Here is a 15,639-nt window from a genome sequence, read left to right on the forward strand (position 1 = left end):
CCTAGCATCCACGTGGAATCTACTGTAACGTTAGAGCACTAAAAATCAAAAACATCCGAGCCATATCCAACTCTCGGACGTGTGGCTAGCATTCCACGTGGAATTGCGCTCCCACTCGTGTACCAGCCATTCAACTGGTCAATCCAGAGCCGTATGTCACCCTTCACCCTCAAAAGCACTTCGTCCTCATCATCCTGAGCGTCAAGTTCAACTACCCATCCTGCATACGGCGTAGTCGACTAGGCAGAAGGTACGCAACCAAGGTAGCTCCGACACAGTTTTCTGGCCATGATGCCACCTCAAACACGCATAGCTTGAGGTAGACGCACGTCACCCCCTTCTGCGACACTGTTCGTATCGTCAGCGGTGGTCGAATCTGAAGTGGCTGGGAAGTGAAGTAGAGGAATCGGTGAAGGTTTCCCCTTATCGCGGCACTAGTTCTGTCCGGTGGCGGGCAAAGTCTATGACGGACGCCCTCCTGCAATTACGCGTCCACCGCATGCATTCGACTTGCGACGAATACCTCACATGAGTCGATGGATACGGGTGGTGGCATCTCGGCTAAACAGCAAACCGTTCAATCAGAGTGGAACAATGTTGAGGTTAATGGAAAGGAGGAGCGTTCACTGTAGCAAACTGTATATAGACCGGCCTCCATTGGATGGCACGACGGGTGTCTTGCAACAAGTTCCTCATCTTGAGGAAGTCGTTGTCCATGACTAACTCTACCCCATGCCGTTTACTCCGTAGTAGGTGTCAAACTTCAATGTCTCGTACTTTGTATCTACCATACTTTATTCAAATGAAACAAAATGAAAACCATGAGGTCGTAAAACTCGGATATTTTGCTTATTTCGGAGCGGAACGAACACGTACCGTTGCCAATATGGTAATAGCGAGTGAGATCAACGACCGATTCACGATGATGCGTCGACAAGGGGGGGGGTTGGCTAGCCAGAATCACATGATTCGCAATTATACTAGTACAAAATAACGGCGAAACGCACTTTGACGCCGGGTTTCGGGTTTACAAACTCGCCTAGCTAACGACGAGCTGAATCAAACGAGGGAGTCGACGGATTATATTTCGTTAACTGGCAGTTCCGACATAGCGGTTCCATGCCGCCGCCACGAAAGCCGTACATACGTTCAACGACGATGCAGACATCGCCTGATCCCTTTCCACCTCATGACGAGCCACCACCTCGACGCGTTGGATCAACTTGTTATTGTACGCCACGACGTCCAGAACACTTTCAAAGCTCACACTGCTGCCAATCCACGTCGTCTTGTGTTGGCCCTGCATGTCCCAGACTTTCCACGGTAGCCCCATCTTCAACCCGTCCGAGGTAAATCTTGGAAAGTAGTTGAAATAGCGCTGCGTCCACACGGTGACATCAGCCATGCCCGCCAGCGCCAAGTCCTGTCGCAGCAACGGTGTCACATGGTCTCGAACGACGTGGCTCAGCGGGTGGTCGTAATACTGGTACGCCACGCGCGTTTGGCGACCTTGCACCAAGTCGCCCCAGTCTGTCGAGCCGCGGTACTCTAACGCGAGCTTCGAGTTGCGCAATACACTCAACCGCCCGCCACCGCCTTGCTTCATGCGGTAGTGCCAGATCTGCGCCGCCGTTTCCACGGGCGACGGCTCCGACTCGAACAAGGTCGTGATAAATGTCGACGACGTGTAGCTGCTCCCAGTGATGATAGCGCGTTCGTCCACAGTCAAGTCGGTCACCAAGTCCGCGTACAAACTCAAGTCCACAGCCATGACTACGTGAGCGCAGTCGACGTGCACGAGCTCGTTCTGGCTTGTGATGTAGCTGACACTTGGCGGATCGTCAGTGGGTAGCAGCCCCCCTCTTGTCACGCGGGTGACGGTGGCCCCAAGCACCGTCATGACCGCGTCGCGGTGTGCGTGGGCGATGGCCCCCCACAGCCGCTGGAACCCCCCTCGAAGCTCCGACGCCACCGACGACTGCACGACTTGGGAGCGCAAGATCGATCGCACTGAGTCGGGATGCATCCACCACAAAAAGTAAAACGCCGGGATCGTTTCCAACACTCCGTAGCCTTGTTGTTGATAGGCAAACCGAAACAGCGACGTCAACGCGGTAAGGTTGTGTGTGGTGAGGAAGTCGATGGCAGTCATATCAATGGCAGTGTAGTTGGACGGGCGAGGGGGCAGGCCATACGTGTACGAACCAAAGATACGGTGGTGCAATGTCAAGTACCGACTGGCTTGATCAAGAAACAACGCTTGGAGCTGGACAAGGGAGGCATTGGGGGCGATCTGTTGCAGGGACTGGAGCACATGATGGGGGAAATCAACAGCTGCCGACGCATCCGAGTCATTTCCCCCGGCAGACTCGCCCATCGCGTACAGGTAGTTGGGCTGCCCATAGGCAAAGTCAAATTTGGTGTTGAGGGGGTCGTATTCGTCGACGAGGTTGAACACGGGGGTGTATGTCGGGATTGCAAACACCGTACCAAGCTCGTGGGGGGTCCCCTTGTCGTCCACGACTGTGACGGATTTACCTCCAACGCGATGGCTAGCTTCGAGGATTGTGATGTTCAACATGCCCTTCTTGGCCAGCAACGACGCGTAGTGGACACCCGCGGGGCCGCCGCCAACAATGACGACGTGGTCCGACGGTTGCAGTTGGATCGTCGATGTCGCGGCAGGCGAGGAAAGCGCAAAGGCAAGCAATGCCAGCACAAACGGTAGCAATGATGATGGCATGTTGGATGGGAATTGGGCACTGAAATAATGGTGGACGGTGAATTTGCTCTTGGTGAGGCAAAGTGACGTTTGGAGATTGAAGATTGAAGCTACATAGAAGGCTCAATTGTGGACATCGTCGCTGGTAATAGCAGTGTCAATCTACTCCGGAGTCACTAGTAATACTTAACTGGGCAGTTTACTTGTGCGGGGGTAGCTTGTCCTGGCTTGATCATGCCGATGGGAAATTGAATGTACCGTACCCCCGAGTACCCGTATCATGTTGGCACAAATCAATGTACACATGTACTTTAGGTTGAACTTCTCATTGACTTGCAGGCTACAATAATGTGAAATCTGGTGGTGTGCCATCAAGGTTTGTATGCTTTCTTAATGTTAAGCGGTATTCTAAATGGGAATATCTTCAACATTCATGCGTTTTGGCGGCAACAAACCAATACTGTACCCACTGTTGAGTAGGTGCAGTAGTCCCGCACATACAGTATGATGATTTCTCAATGACGGCAATCTTGCACCATATTTAATCTGCCCTTCACTATCCAAGATGAGACGGAGGCAACCATGCCGCTTCGTTTGAATCGCTGATTGGATGGATGGTCTTGGTTGAAGTGACGCGGCGCGCCTGGGTGGCACCCAAAATCTAATCCCCTTCACTCGATGCAAAGTAGCAATACCGCCCAGCCCCATTTATTTAGCCATTTAGATCTACACCATTGCTTCTCCATAAGTCACGGCTAAACTGAAGGGCATACCTTTATCGTCATGTTATGAAGCACCCCACACAATTTGAAGGGTTCATTCATCGAACTTGTAGACAGATAATCCAAAATTTGCATCCTATATTTCCCATATAGCATGCAACACGAACTACTAACGTTAGTACAAGTGTGTCATGAAAGTTGTAGGCACGACATTCTTCCATCAGATGTGCGTCGTAGCGGTTGTACTCTGTTGTACTCTAGCAGTAAGCTAAGAAGGAATATTAGAGAGGTTTAGCAACTTGTCCAGACCGCATCCATTCCGCACATTTTTGACAATAATCGCAGTATGGACGCGGTCTGGAATATCGAAATTTTGGTTTTGCATCATTCCACTCCGCATCCATACAATCATCCGGTTAGGGCTGCCGGATACGATATAAATTCATCCGTCACCAACATCACATGGCGTTCACGCTGATGTTAGCCACACGCGACTCTAAGACCGCCCATCAGCGTCACCTTGTACTTGCGCTACTCGCCTCTCCAATCATATAGGGACAAGAGAGGCAAGCATCACAAGGACAAGTAGAAGCTGAGGCCGTAGGTCCCCGTAGACTTTCCAGCGAGCACCTGTTTTTTTGCTTAATACCCAGATCTACCTGCTTCATCGTCACTAACATCGAAGCCGTGTCCTTCGTGACGAAGAATTGTGCCATATACTCGGCATTCCCAACAGGCAATATGAATTGTATGGAGGAATGGACTTACATGTTAATTCCATACAATTGCCCAATTGTGCGGAGTATACATTGAATATTACAGTTTCCATAATTATGTTTAAGAGGTAACTTTGGGCAAAACCACATATACTACGTAGTATACAGATCTTTGTATACATGTGGTTTAAGCTTACAGCTAACAGTAAATTGGAACTTACCTGTTAATGTATTTGGCAAAATAGTGAAATGCACAATACTACTGTAGTAACGATATTCGGAAGCATCGACCATTTTACCGTTAAAAGGACCAGGGATGGATCGTGGGAAATGAAGCGAAAATGGCTCCTTGAGTGTTATAGACACAGCACTATTTTGTGCGAAATTGGAGAACGCATAGATTGTCAATAGAAAGTGAGTATCACACTTGGGAACCAGATCGGACAGCCATGAAGCGCGGAGCATTGTGGCTACGTAACATGTGGATTCAAAAGTAGCTCACTATCCTCTCGTTCTGGACAGTTGTGATGCCACGAAGTTTGGTGGCCGTACCCCGAAGTAATAACGTTACGATATGATATGGTCCGCGCCATCGTGAGACGCCGTGACATTCAATGTCATTGGCAATCTGGGACTATTGATTCATTTCGGGAATTTCCAATTTTCCTTTTCTCAGCAGCAGAAACCGCGTGAGAGAGCAGCGCAAGTGTCCTGGCATGAGTCGAGTGTCGGTGAGAAGTGTTGTGCCTCTACCAAGGAATACTGTCTGTACCCAACCCAGTGTTTGCGGCTTGTGATCAGTTCGTGATGATTTTACCATTTGGGCACACTCAGGAATGGCGGGTGTATACGTCGTCAGCATTCAATTATCCTATTTTAACAATTCCGTGAACAACAACACACGCAGATTTACCCCGAAACCAGTCGATAGATTGACTAGTATACAATACAATCAATATTTGCTTGCTTGTATTTTTCAATTTATCAATTGAGCTGAGACATCCGTTCACCTGACATGTGGTGCCACGCTTATCCATGTCGGCCACGATGTCGCAACAACACCCTGAAGCCGTTACCATGACAGTCTATCAAAATCCGACTTGTCCGAAGCAGCATCCCCAGCATCTCATCATGCTGCCTACCGCCGACGTATTTGATTGTCAGCCCTTGTCCTCCAAAGACGAAGCCGCGTTGTTGGCCCAAGCCTCGAGTGCGTGGAAAGGGCTCGTGGACAACGCCATCTCGTCCGAGTTGTATCGCATTGAAAAAGTCGTGCGCAACGAAACCACGGGCCGCTGTGCCACGGTACATACACCACTCCTGGCACCGTTGTTTAACATAGCGCCTTTATAGCTCCGAAAGCCCAGGGACACGATCAACGTGAACCAAGACGGCGTGGTCGCCCACACACGAACCCGCGCGACGATCGAGCAGGCCGCGGCGTTCTTCTACTTGGACACCTCCATCAAAGCCGAACAATTCGCACGGGTTATGGACGAACTCGTTGAAGCAAAGCGGACGCTGTATACCCTCGTGGATCGCCCAGTTGTCGACGACGGGGTCAACAAGCCACTCGACTACATTTCCGTCGACTGGATGATGATCAAGTTCAAGAAGGGGGTACCGGCGCGAGATCTGTGCTACCTAGAGGTATGTCTATATCTACGGTGTATATGTCGTGCTACGTTGAATGTATGTGTTTTCGTGTGTATCTCATACAAGCACAAGCAACACATGCACGAAACATACCCCTCGACACATTGAATGTATCCGCAACTTGTGATGCGGTGTAGTACTATGCACTCGTTCTCGAAACACAAGTAATTAATCGTCGTACATTAGATCCACAAAGAATTCAAGTTTGCGTGTCCGCTCACGGGCGTCACCCGACGGGGGTGGGTGCGCTGCATCCACTCGGTGCGCATGGACTGCTGCCCTGACATGCAAAAGAAGTATGGTGTCATTCGCATGGAGATTCAACGTGTAAGTGCACCCTTCCTGTACTCCTATGTAGGAGTTAGTAGGAGTAATAGTTCGAGCCAACTAACGACTAGTTGTTGGCCAACTACTTACTACCCCCCCCCTTAGTCAGGGCACGTGTTTATGGAATCCAACGAAGCGGGGGTGCTCGACTACTACAAATTGTACTTTGGCAGCCCACGGGGCGCCGTCCTCGGCAAGCATTTCAACGGGTTGTACCTCAAAGGGGCAATGCGGACGTCTGCTCGTGCGGTAAGGTTCCTAGCCTTTCGTAAGTCTAGTAGTCCTCGTTCCTTACCTCGTACTGTGTGTTTTGGTCGATACTAGATCTTAAACCTGGACGAACATTTCACCACGGAGCGGTTAAAGCCGCTGCTATCCACCCCCCTGCGGGACGAAAAAGTTGATGCCAAGGCGTGCTCGGGGTGCCATGGCAGCTTTTCGTGGCGCACCACCAAACGACTGTGTCGGGCTTGTGGAGCTGCGATCTGTGTCAAGTGCAGTTCGCTGTGGTCGCTCACATTGCAGGGCTCCGCCGTCAAAGTGCCGCTGTGCGCCCCGTGCGTCGGCTCCAACTTGGACGCAAACGTGATGGAATCCGGCCAAATCATATACGACGTGATGGAGGCTAGTCGCGTGTCGGACGACTTTGCCTTCTGTGTCGGAGGAGCGCAGTGGGGCCAAGAGGTAGCTGCACTCCCAAAGTCCCCCGGAAGCGGCTGCGTAACCGTTCGATCAACCCCCAGCGACAGCGGAAACAGACACATGATCGCCAACAGCAGAAGCGGCGGCGGGTCCAACGACGCCGCACTCAATGACCTCATGTGCTCGATCGACCAGCAAAAAGACCTGCTGATCAAAATGCAAGAAGGTTTAGCGGCCCGAACCCAGTGATGCGAAATTCCATAATTATATTTATACCTATAACGTTAACATGATCACCATGTATTTACAACTTACTAGTATTACTTACCATAGTACTAGTATTATTACTGTACGTAGTAATACATAGTGCCGCAAGAGTGCTGCATCCACTAGGTTGATAGTGAAGTTAAGATATTTCCAAGTGGGATAAACTGGGATAAAGGATAGTGGGGTAAATTCGATATGATGGGGTATGTACATCCACAAGCATTAGTACTCCAAAGTTAATATTGAGGGACCTGTGTCTCTACCTACCGTTTGTTTATTTTACTCGTGACTACTACAACGTTCCTGTGAATTGACCGATAGTAATCGATACCGGTACTGTATCTGCTTGCCCAAGCTACGTAGCCACCCACCCCCGTCGATTTTGTCGGGTAATGACACATGTCGACTTGAATCCGTTGCTTATCTATGACAACAAACAACAAAGAACGTGGAGATTTTCTGGGGCCCCGATAATACCTCCAAGTAGCGCAAGTCGCGCACGGGTACCCCCGGATGATTGAACTTGTTGTGATCATCCAGGCCACAGACATGAAGTCCAACGTTCGCTGGTTGTCCTCTTGTACAGACGCCCATCCAACATCGGATATACCGGTATGTACACCGTCCTAGCCTCCCATGAGTTCGTCCATTACTGTGCTTCATCTTGACTGTCCAAGTAAAAACAACGTCGGCGGCTTGATCGATGGTGGCTTGTGTGCAGCAATGGGCATCCACCCCCTCCGTGCCGTTGACCACACCTTTCGGTCGTCGCAACTACATATTTGCATTGAGTTTGTACTAATAGTGTAAGATAGAATCATTTCGGGGAAAGGTATGGACGCTACCGCAGCAGTTCGCCACGTGTGCAGTGATTGCGCGCGATTTTGCTACAGTGCACGATATGAACATTGCGGACTGATATATGCAATGTGGACGTGGAAATCTGAGACCGATTGGCATTCGAGTGGTACTTGTCACGTAGTATGACGACTGGAAAATCAAAGCAATCGATGGGAGGCAACGCCCTTCGACATAGTTACGACTCAAGACGATTCTAATTCTGATGGCATATATAATATGGATTGGAATTTTTGAGCAAGATATGAAGTGTATGTTCGAAGGGGGGGGGTCGTCCCCACGGTTGGGACTGGACGAATCTTTCAAATGCTGTCTGTCGTCAACGCAACCCACTGTCCGCCCTTGTTAGCACTCGATGATCCCCTTGCCCAATTGCATCTCCCTCGGATTGTGAACGCCAATTTCAAACGTTTTTTCCATAGTGTTCATACACACAAAGCTCCATGATGTTTATTAGACAATACCACTCTGTTCCATAATGATTGCAGTACTTGACTTCTGATTGGACTAAATGTTACATTTCTCCTCGTAATCACAAGCGGATTGGCTCATTTGATAGATACACATTCCAGCTTTGATTGACACCTTATCTTCCAGAAAAGTCAAATTGGTTAGTGCGTCATGACCCCAAAACTTTGTGACCTTATTTAAGGAGTTGTACTGCGACACTATTGCTCTAGTAGGGTATAACTCTTTACATCTACTACAGGACGTAGCACACAAGACTACACGAGCACATGACAGTCGGGGGAGGAGGGGGGGTTAATATGCAGGTCGAATCGCCGCCAATCGGTCTTGCAGCTTGTGCAGCAACTCCTTTTGCTGGTCAATGCCGTGCATTATGTCGTTCGCAAACGAGCTCGACGACGACTCGCTCCTATCGATCGAAAGGTAGGTTTCGCGGATGGTGCTGACCACGTCGCTGGCCGTGGAGTACCGTTGCTTGCGGTCCTTGGACTCGATCAGGTACATCTCGTCAGCGTCGTCCACGTTTAAGCCAGGCCCCACGCATCGCTTGCACAGGGGAACCTTAATGGCGGACCCGTGAAGGGTGAGTGACCACTGCGAGCTACATTTGGGGCAGATGGGGTCCCCACAGGCGCGGCATAGCTTTTTGGGGTGCCGCCACGAGAAGGCTAGCCGGCAAGTGCCGCAAGTCGCGGCATGGGCGAGACTCATGTCCAGCGGAGCCGATAGCAATGGTTTCAACCGTTCCGTGGTGAAGTGTTCATCTAGATTTAGAATCTACACGCACAGGATGATGAATACACACGATTGTTGTAGAAATCGGACGGCCAACCAACGGAATAGGTTGGAATGCTGGAAAAAATGATATGAAAAGGGGGAGGGGTATAATTTGTACCGAGCGAGCTGACGTCCGCATCGCACCCTTGAGGTACAACCCGTTGAAATGCTTGCCGAGGACGGCGCCCCGCGGGCTGCCAAAGTACAATTTGTAGTAGTCGAGGACCCCCGCTTCGTTGGATTCCATAAACACGTGCCCCGACTAGGGGGGGGTAGTAAGTAGTTGGCCAACAACTAGTCGTTAGTTGGCTCGAACTATTACTACTACTACTACTGCATCGCTACAGTTAGGGGACCCTTACCCGGTGAATCTCCATGCGAATGACGCCAAACTTCTTTTGCATGTCAGGGCAACAGTCCATGCGCACCGAGTGGATGCAGCGCACCCACCCCCGTCGGGTGACGCCCGTGAGCGGACACGCAAACTTGAATTCTTTGTGGATCTATTAGATATACTCTTGTCATGTCGACGACAATCCATCGTAAGTCAACGTACCTCGAGGTAGCATAAGTCGCGTGCTGGCACGCCTTTCTTGAACTTGATCATCATCCAGTCCACTGACATGTAATCTAGCGCGCTGGCGGTTGCAGGGACGACGATGTTGTCGCAGTTTTTGTGTCCGTCGGTGACAACTACTGGTCGGTCCACCAGGGGGTACAGCGCCCGTTTTGCCTCCACCAGCTCGTCCATGACCCGCGCAAACTGCTGGGCCTTGGCTGGCGTGTCCAAGTAAAAAAAGTCGGCGGCTTGTTCAATCGTCGCCCGCGTCCGGCTATGGGCTACCATGCCTTGCGTGGCGTCCACGATGTCTCGCGGGCGGCGTAGCTAGACATTTCAGATATCGAATCGAATGGTTAGCACAGCAATGACGGTGTCGCCTTTCGGATAGCATTGAGATGTGGCGTATACTGTACCGTGGCACAGCGGCCCGTGGTCCTGTTGCGCACGATCTTGTCGATGGGGTAGACTTCGGACGCGATGGCATTTTCGACGAGCCCTTTCCACGCCCCCCCTGCAATCTCAAGCAAGTCGTCGCGGACAGAAGCGGACAGCGGGAGGTGGCACTCGAACACGTCAGCCGTAGGTAGCATCACAAATCCAACCTTCAGGTTGCAAGCGATTGGTAAAATGAATGGGACATATGCGACGGATGGTGTTTCTGCTCGATGTTATGAAGGTTTCTGCCACCCAACTGCTCCAACCGATGCCAGAGGAACGGCCTATCATCGACGTGCACCTCTTTGTGGCGACGAAGCAGAACCAGCACCGCCACCATATGTCACAGTGGTAACGCTGCCATTGGCTGGCTCGGGAGTACGAGTTGGTTGGGTGGGGATTTGGCGCTGTTCGGGGCGAGTTGTGGCAATCGGGACAATCAAAAGTCTTCAATTGTATACGTATATACAAGTAACGTTATGTATCATAGTTCAGACCCTTTGGCATTTTTTTACGACATGCAATCGCGTTGTGGGACACATGGCGACTAATTCTCCACACCAGGGTATAACCCCCGCTAAAGACCCGCGAATTTTGAGAATACCAGTAGTCAAACAGGCAAATCAAAACGCACCAAGTTTGCACAAATAAGTATAGTCATATGGATTACGATTACGAAAACAAGTTCCTCAGAGTACTGTAGAGGTTAAGGCATATCCAGCGGTTAGCTAACCTCTGGTAATGATGCACTTAATACTGGGGATAAAACTATACTCGGAAGACTGTGCCCATCGGCTGTAGGAAGCAGTCCCACGTTAACGTGACTAGGTTTCGCGTTTACAGTTAAATATGTGTGGATTATTGTGTTACAGTATGTACTGACGCCTTATCTAAGGAAATACTAGAAGCCTACAGTAGGTGTTTCAGGTCTCCAGCAGGAGTGTAACGTCTGCTATGTGGGAATTAGTCTACACATGGCATACGACTGTAACACCGGCCTTTTGACAAGCTCTCACCATTCATAAATAGAAGAAATCAAATCTATAACTTATTTGGCAAAGTCCAAATTCAACGAACGACAATACTGAGTAATGCCGTCAACATACATGAAAGATCTGCTAACTACGTATACGTGTACGAGCAATGCGAATACATACTAGTACTGTAGTCTACCTTGGGTGCGACCTTGGGGCAAGACTTGTATCAGAGGAATACTACGTAGTATGTATCACAACGGAATGGTCGTACTTTGGGTACTGTATTTCAGTCGAAATGTTTGGTGGCATACAGTATAAGTACACTCTTCATGTCCCGCTTGACATTATTGTATGCCATCGTCTGGGGCGCCTCAAAATTTACAGTACTGTGAACGTTCGTGCCGCACGGCAGAAGCCCGAGTGAAGACAAACTGCCAAACCGACAAACCCTGAAAAATCGTTCAATAAATCTGGATACCGTTCAGCCAAGCCTGAAAACCGTTCAAACAATAAACTCTAGTTATTGTCGATTTGATACAAATTTGGGGAGGGGGTGCAATCGAATCGCGCCGACCAAACCGATCCACAATCGATCTGATTGGTTGAATTCCTTTGAGAAGATTTTGATTGGCTAATAATTTTGAGCTCATGTGAAGTAGCCAATCAAATCGATTTAAATTCCAACGAGAAACCACGCCACAACACGAAATTTCACTCGAAAGCACAATAGCTGAGGCATATTTTTTGTACTCTGACCACCTCAACTCTTACTAGGGGGATTTAGCATTATATGGTGCATTTCAGCTAAAGACTACAAAAAAAATGCCTTGTCTTTTGACAGCTATTCCAACTTTGTATTGATATTTTTTAGGGAAATAAGCCGTAATAACGATAGAACTGGTCAAGACCAACAGAAGTTACGGTTCAAAATTTCGATTGGTGAAAAATTGATCGAGTAATAGAATTTAAACCAACCAGCCTTTTTGTATGGAAATATATGGAGCCAGGCACATTTTGGCCGAAAAGGAGCATCAAGTATATCTTGGTCTTTGTATACAGTATTTATCGTATGAACGTTTCAATTGTATCCGGATTATTCAGGATGTTTAACCTATTTACCAGATAAAAAACGTAAGTAAAAATAATTTAACGTCAACATTACGGGGGTTTAACTGAAATAACCGAGGCGTTGATCAGAGGAATACTACGTAGTATGTATCACAACGGAATGGTCGTACTTTGGGTACTGTATTTCAGTCGAAATGTTTGGTGGCATACAGTATAAGTACACTCTTCATGTCCCGCTTGACATTATTGTATGCCATCGTCTGGGGCGCCTCAAAATTTACAGTACTGTGAACGTTCGTGCCGCACGGCAGAAGCCCGAGTGAAGACAAACTGCCAAACCGACAAACCCTGAAAAATCGTTCAATAAATCTGGATACCGTTCAGCCAAGCCTGAAAACCGTTCAAACAATAAACTCTAGTTATTGTCGATTTGATACAAATTTGGGGAGGGGGAATCGCGCCGACCAAACCGATCCACAATCGATCTGATTGGTTGAATTCCTTTGAGAAGATTTTGATTGGCTAATAATTTTGAGCTCATGTGAAGTAGCCAATCAAATCGATTTAAATTCCAACGAGAAACCACGCCACAACACGAAATTTCACTCGAAAGCACAATAGCTGAGGCATATTTTTTGTACTCTGACCACCTCAACTCTTACTAGGGGGATTTAGCATTATATGGTGCATTTCAGCTAAAGACTACAAAAAAAATGCCTTGTCTTTTGACAGCTATTCCAACTTTGTATTGATATTTTTTAGGAAAATAAGCCGTAATAACGATAGAACTGGTCAAGACCAACAGAAGTTACGGTTCAAAATTTCGATTGGTGAAAAATTGATCGAGTAATAGAATTTAAACCAACCAGCCTTTTTGTATGGAAATATATGGAGCCAGGCACATTTTGGCCGAAAAGGAGCATCAAGTATATCTTGGTCTTTGTATACAGCACTTATCCGTATGAACGTTTCAATTGTATCCGGATTATTCAGGATGTTTAACCTATTTACCAGATAAAAAACGTAAGTAAAAATAATTTAACGTCAACATTACGGGGGTTTAACTGAAATAACCGAGGCGTTGAATAGTAAAACGTCTCCTCCTGAGGATGGCCGATCTGTAGTCTTTAGATGAAATGCACCATACTTCGAAGTATGTGCACGCGGGGGTAGGACGAAGTCCCGGGGTTACAGGGTTACGGGAAGAAAAATTGTTTGAACACTTTTCAGTCTTGGCTGAACGGTATCTAGATTTATTGAACGTTTTCCCATAACGTTAGTTTCCCTGCCAACCAGTCTTGTACCGGTACCGGTACTACCACGAAGGCAAGAAGGCCCTTATTGCATGTCCCTGACGCAAAATTGAGGCCCTGGGCAACCAAAGTGAAGTGTAAATTGTACAATATCTCACCGGACAAATAATAATCATCCCTTGAATGTACGAGAGAATATTGACGTGGGCAAATAAGTACAGGTCGTTGAAATTGGATCACAGTAGTACTTCCATATTTTTATACTTGACCAAAAAAATATCAAAGGGATGCAGTCAATTGCATTTTACTACGTAGTATAGTAGTAGCCAACAAGTGATCGACAAAATAGCGGAGTCCCATTCGTCAGATTCGACGACACCACCTGGCGCGCATGATTCAAAATTCAAATATAACAAGCAACGATTGGCTGATGCGCATCGCACACATGACATTCACATTCAAACTTTCTCACGATGCAACCAAAACGTGTGGCCAAACAGTTCTACCGACGCTACAACCTCCGCAGCATTCGGATGCACCTCCGACGCTTTGACAGTTTTTCATTCAAGGCTATGTGTCGCAAAGAATGGCTGTATGAAGAGGGTCCACACACACGGTAGCACCAAAGCGTTTGAAATTGTGTTCGCTGGGAGAGTTGTCGGTGTATCCCGCCTGCATCCAATGGAATGGTCCATTTTGTTTGCAGGCATGATTTTGGTGAATAGTACAGTACTACGTAGTACTTCATACTTCGAAGTATTATAGTACTACAGTACGTAGTATGTACTTCGAGGGGAGTATGCAACATGATTTTAGCGATGTCTATTGGCTGAATTTTGGCCAATTTGAGATTATTAATAATATAGTATTAATACTACTGTACGTATTATTAATAATAGTATTAATAGTAGTATTATTAATCGAGAAATGTCTCATTTGCGGGGGCACCAATATATATATATATATTGCGACTACGGGCACTTTTTTTGGACGAGGTGGGCGCCGTGCTCGGCATATTCAGTCTTGGATATCCACATCTCATGGAACGAGCCTAGGGAGGCGAGAATGGATCCGCCGAGGAAGGCACTGAGGGTGCGCTCGTTGGGCGGCGGCGCGAGGAGTTTGAGCTTGGCGCTGGGCAGCATCGCCAAGATCTCTCGCTCGAGGCGCGTCGGGAACGACTCAAAGCATGACGAGCCGCCCCCGAGCACGATGTTTTGCAGGAATTCCTTCTTCGAGTCGGCATCTCCCCGCGAGGCGGCGTCGACGACGAGGCCTGGAAGGTATATGCCGCCGATGCCGCCGCCTTGGTGGGGTGGAGACGTTGGTGGCGATGGGTCGGGGTGGTGGAACAAGTGTTCGGCTACAGAGAACCGCTCGACCCCGATGGAGATTTGCGTGCCGTCGGGGAGTTCGTACGGCATTTGAGGGATATTGGCGTTGGTGGTTTCGTCGAAATGGGATTCCGCGGTCCGGCAGATGCTTTCCTTGAGGTCGCGGATAATCGACCAGGACAGCAAGGACGACGATGACGTAGCGGTGGATTTTGGAACGGACGAGGTCGACGTGTCGATGGGAGAGAGGGACTGATGGCGCCCTCGTTCCAGTTTGTCCAGCACACGATCGCGGAGGAACGTATCGAGGGCGTGGCCGCCCACGGACACGTGTCGAACGGCGTGCTGGCCCACGACATATCCGTCCGTGACTGGAACCACCGCTGCGCTGCCATGCCCCATCTCCACGACCATCCCCGTGCTGCGGCCGTTGGCAAAGCAGGTCAACACGGCCGACTTGGACACAAAGTACGCCGGCGCGTCGTACTTCTCAAAGAACAGCTCTGCGATCGCTTCCCGGTCGCTGCTACTCTTGCTCGACGACTGTTGTTGATCCAGCAACGTTTGGAAGCTGCTCTCGCTCCACATGATCGGATGTTGCCGCGTCGATTCCACTCCCAACCGTGCAAACCCTTCGTCCAACGACACTTCCAGCGCATCGAAGGAGGCCACCGTGCCCTCAGCGGTCATAATTCCGTTCATATCGCTAGAGGGTGTGCTGATGTACCGCGCGTCGTCTTCGCCGGCGTATCCCATCCGCGACCGCAGGCACCCGACATCGCACACCACCGCATTCAGATCGTCGCCACCGCAATACATGTCGAACTTTATCCGGTTCATTCGGCCAGGATTTCC

The 15,639-nt window shown here is 49.0% G+C and overlaps 4 protein-coding genes across 5 annotated transcripts; 1 reads left to right on the forward strand and 3 right to left on the reverse strand.

Moving 5' to 3' along the window:
- Nucleotides 1-1,090: 1,090 nt before the first annotated feature.
- H257_10614 (hypothetical protein) lies at nucleotides 1,091-2,743 on the reverse strand (the record flags this gene model as incomplete). Its single annotated transcript, XM_009837213.1, has 1 exon — nucleotides 1,091-2,743. The coding sequence occupies one exon, from the start codon at nucleotides 2,741-2,743 to the stop codon at nucleotides 1,091-1,093; it is 1,653 nt and encodes a 550-aa protein (XP_009835515.1).
- A 2,486-nt stretch (nucleotides 2,744-5,229) lies between these two features.
- H257_10615 (hypothetical protein) lies at nucleotides 5,230-7,083 on the forward strand. Its single transcript, XM_009837214.1, has 5 exons — nucleotides 5,230-5,465; nucleotides 5,514-5,810; nucleotides 6,003-6,143; nucleotides 6,249-6,392; nucleotides 6,468-7,083. The coding sequence occupies exons 1-5, from the start codon at nucleotides 5,238-5,240 to the stop codon at nucleotides 7,032-7,034; spliced, it is 1,377 nt and encodes a 458-aa protein (XP_009835516.1). The 5' UTR covers nucleotides 5,230-5,237; the 3' UTR covers nucleotides 7,035-7,083.
- A 1,377-nt stretch (nucleotides 7,084-8,460) lies between these two features.
- H257_10616 lies at nucleotides 8,461-10,481 on the reverse strand. 2 transcript variants are annotated; one of them, XM_009837215.1, is made up of 6 exons: nucleotides 10,131-10,481; nucleotides 9,712-10,041; nucleotides 9,518-9,658; nucleotides 9,274-9,417; nucleotides 8,848-9,155; nucleotides 8,461-8,787 (listed from the first exon to the last, which is right to left on the reverse strand). In XM_009837215.1, exons 1-6 carry the CDS (start codon nucleotides 10,305-10,307, stop codon nucleotides 8,673-8,675), a joined length of 1,215 nt encoding a protein of 404 aa, XP_009835517.1. In that variant the 5' UTR covers nucleotides 10,308-10,481; the 3' UTR covers nucleotides 8,461-8,672. The 2 variants fall into 2 exon arrangements, with proteins under 2 accessions (XP_009835517.1, XP_009835518.1); XM_009837216.1 differs by having other exon boundaries at nucleotides 8,461-9,155.
- A 3,874-nt stretch (nucleotides 10,482-14,355) lies between these two features.
- On the reverse strand, nucleotides 14,356-15,603 carry H257_10617 (hypothetical protein; the record flags this gene model as incomplete). Its single annotated transcript, XM_009837217.1, has 1 exon — nucleotides 14,356-15,603. The coding sequence occupies one exon, from the start codon at nucleotides 15,601-15,603 to the stop codon at nucleotides 14,422-14,424; it is 1,182 nt and encodes a 393-aa protein (XP_009835519.1). The 3' UTR covers nucleotides 14,356-14,421.
- Between the last annotated feature and the right edge of the window lie 36 nt (nucleotides 15,604-15,639).

Source organism: Aphanomyces astaci (assembly GCF_000520075.1).
Source record: "Aphanomyces astaci strain APO3 unplaced genomic scaffold supercont1.29, whole genome shotgun sequence".
NCBI classification, from domain to species: domain Eukaryota; phylum Oomycota; class Saprolegniomycetes; order Saprolegniales; family Verrucalvaceae; genus Aphanomyces; species Aphanomyces astaci.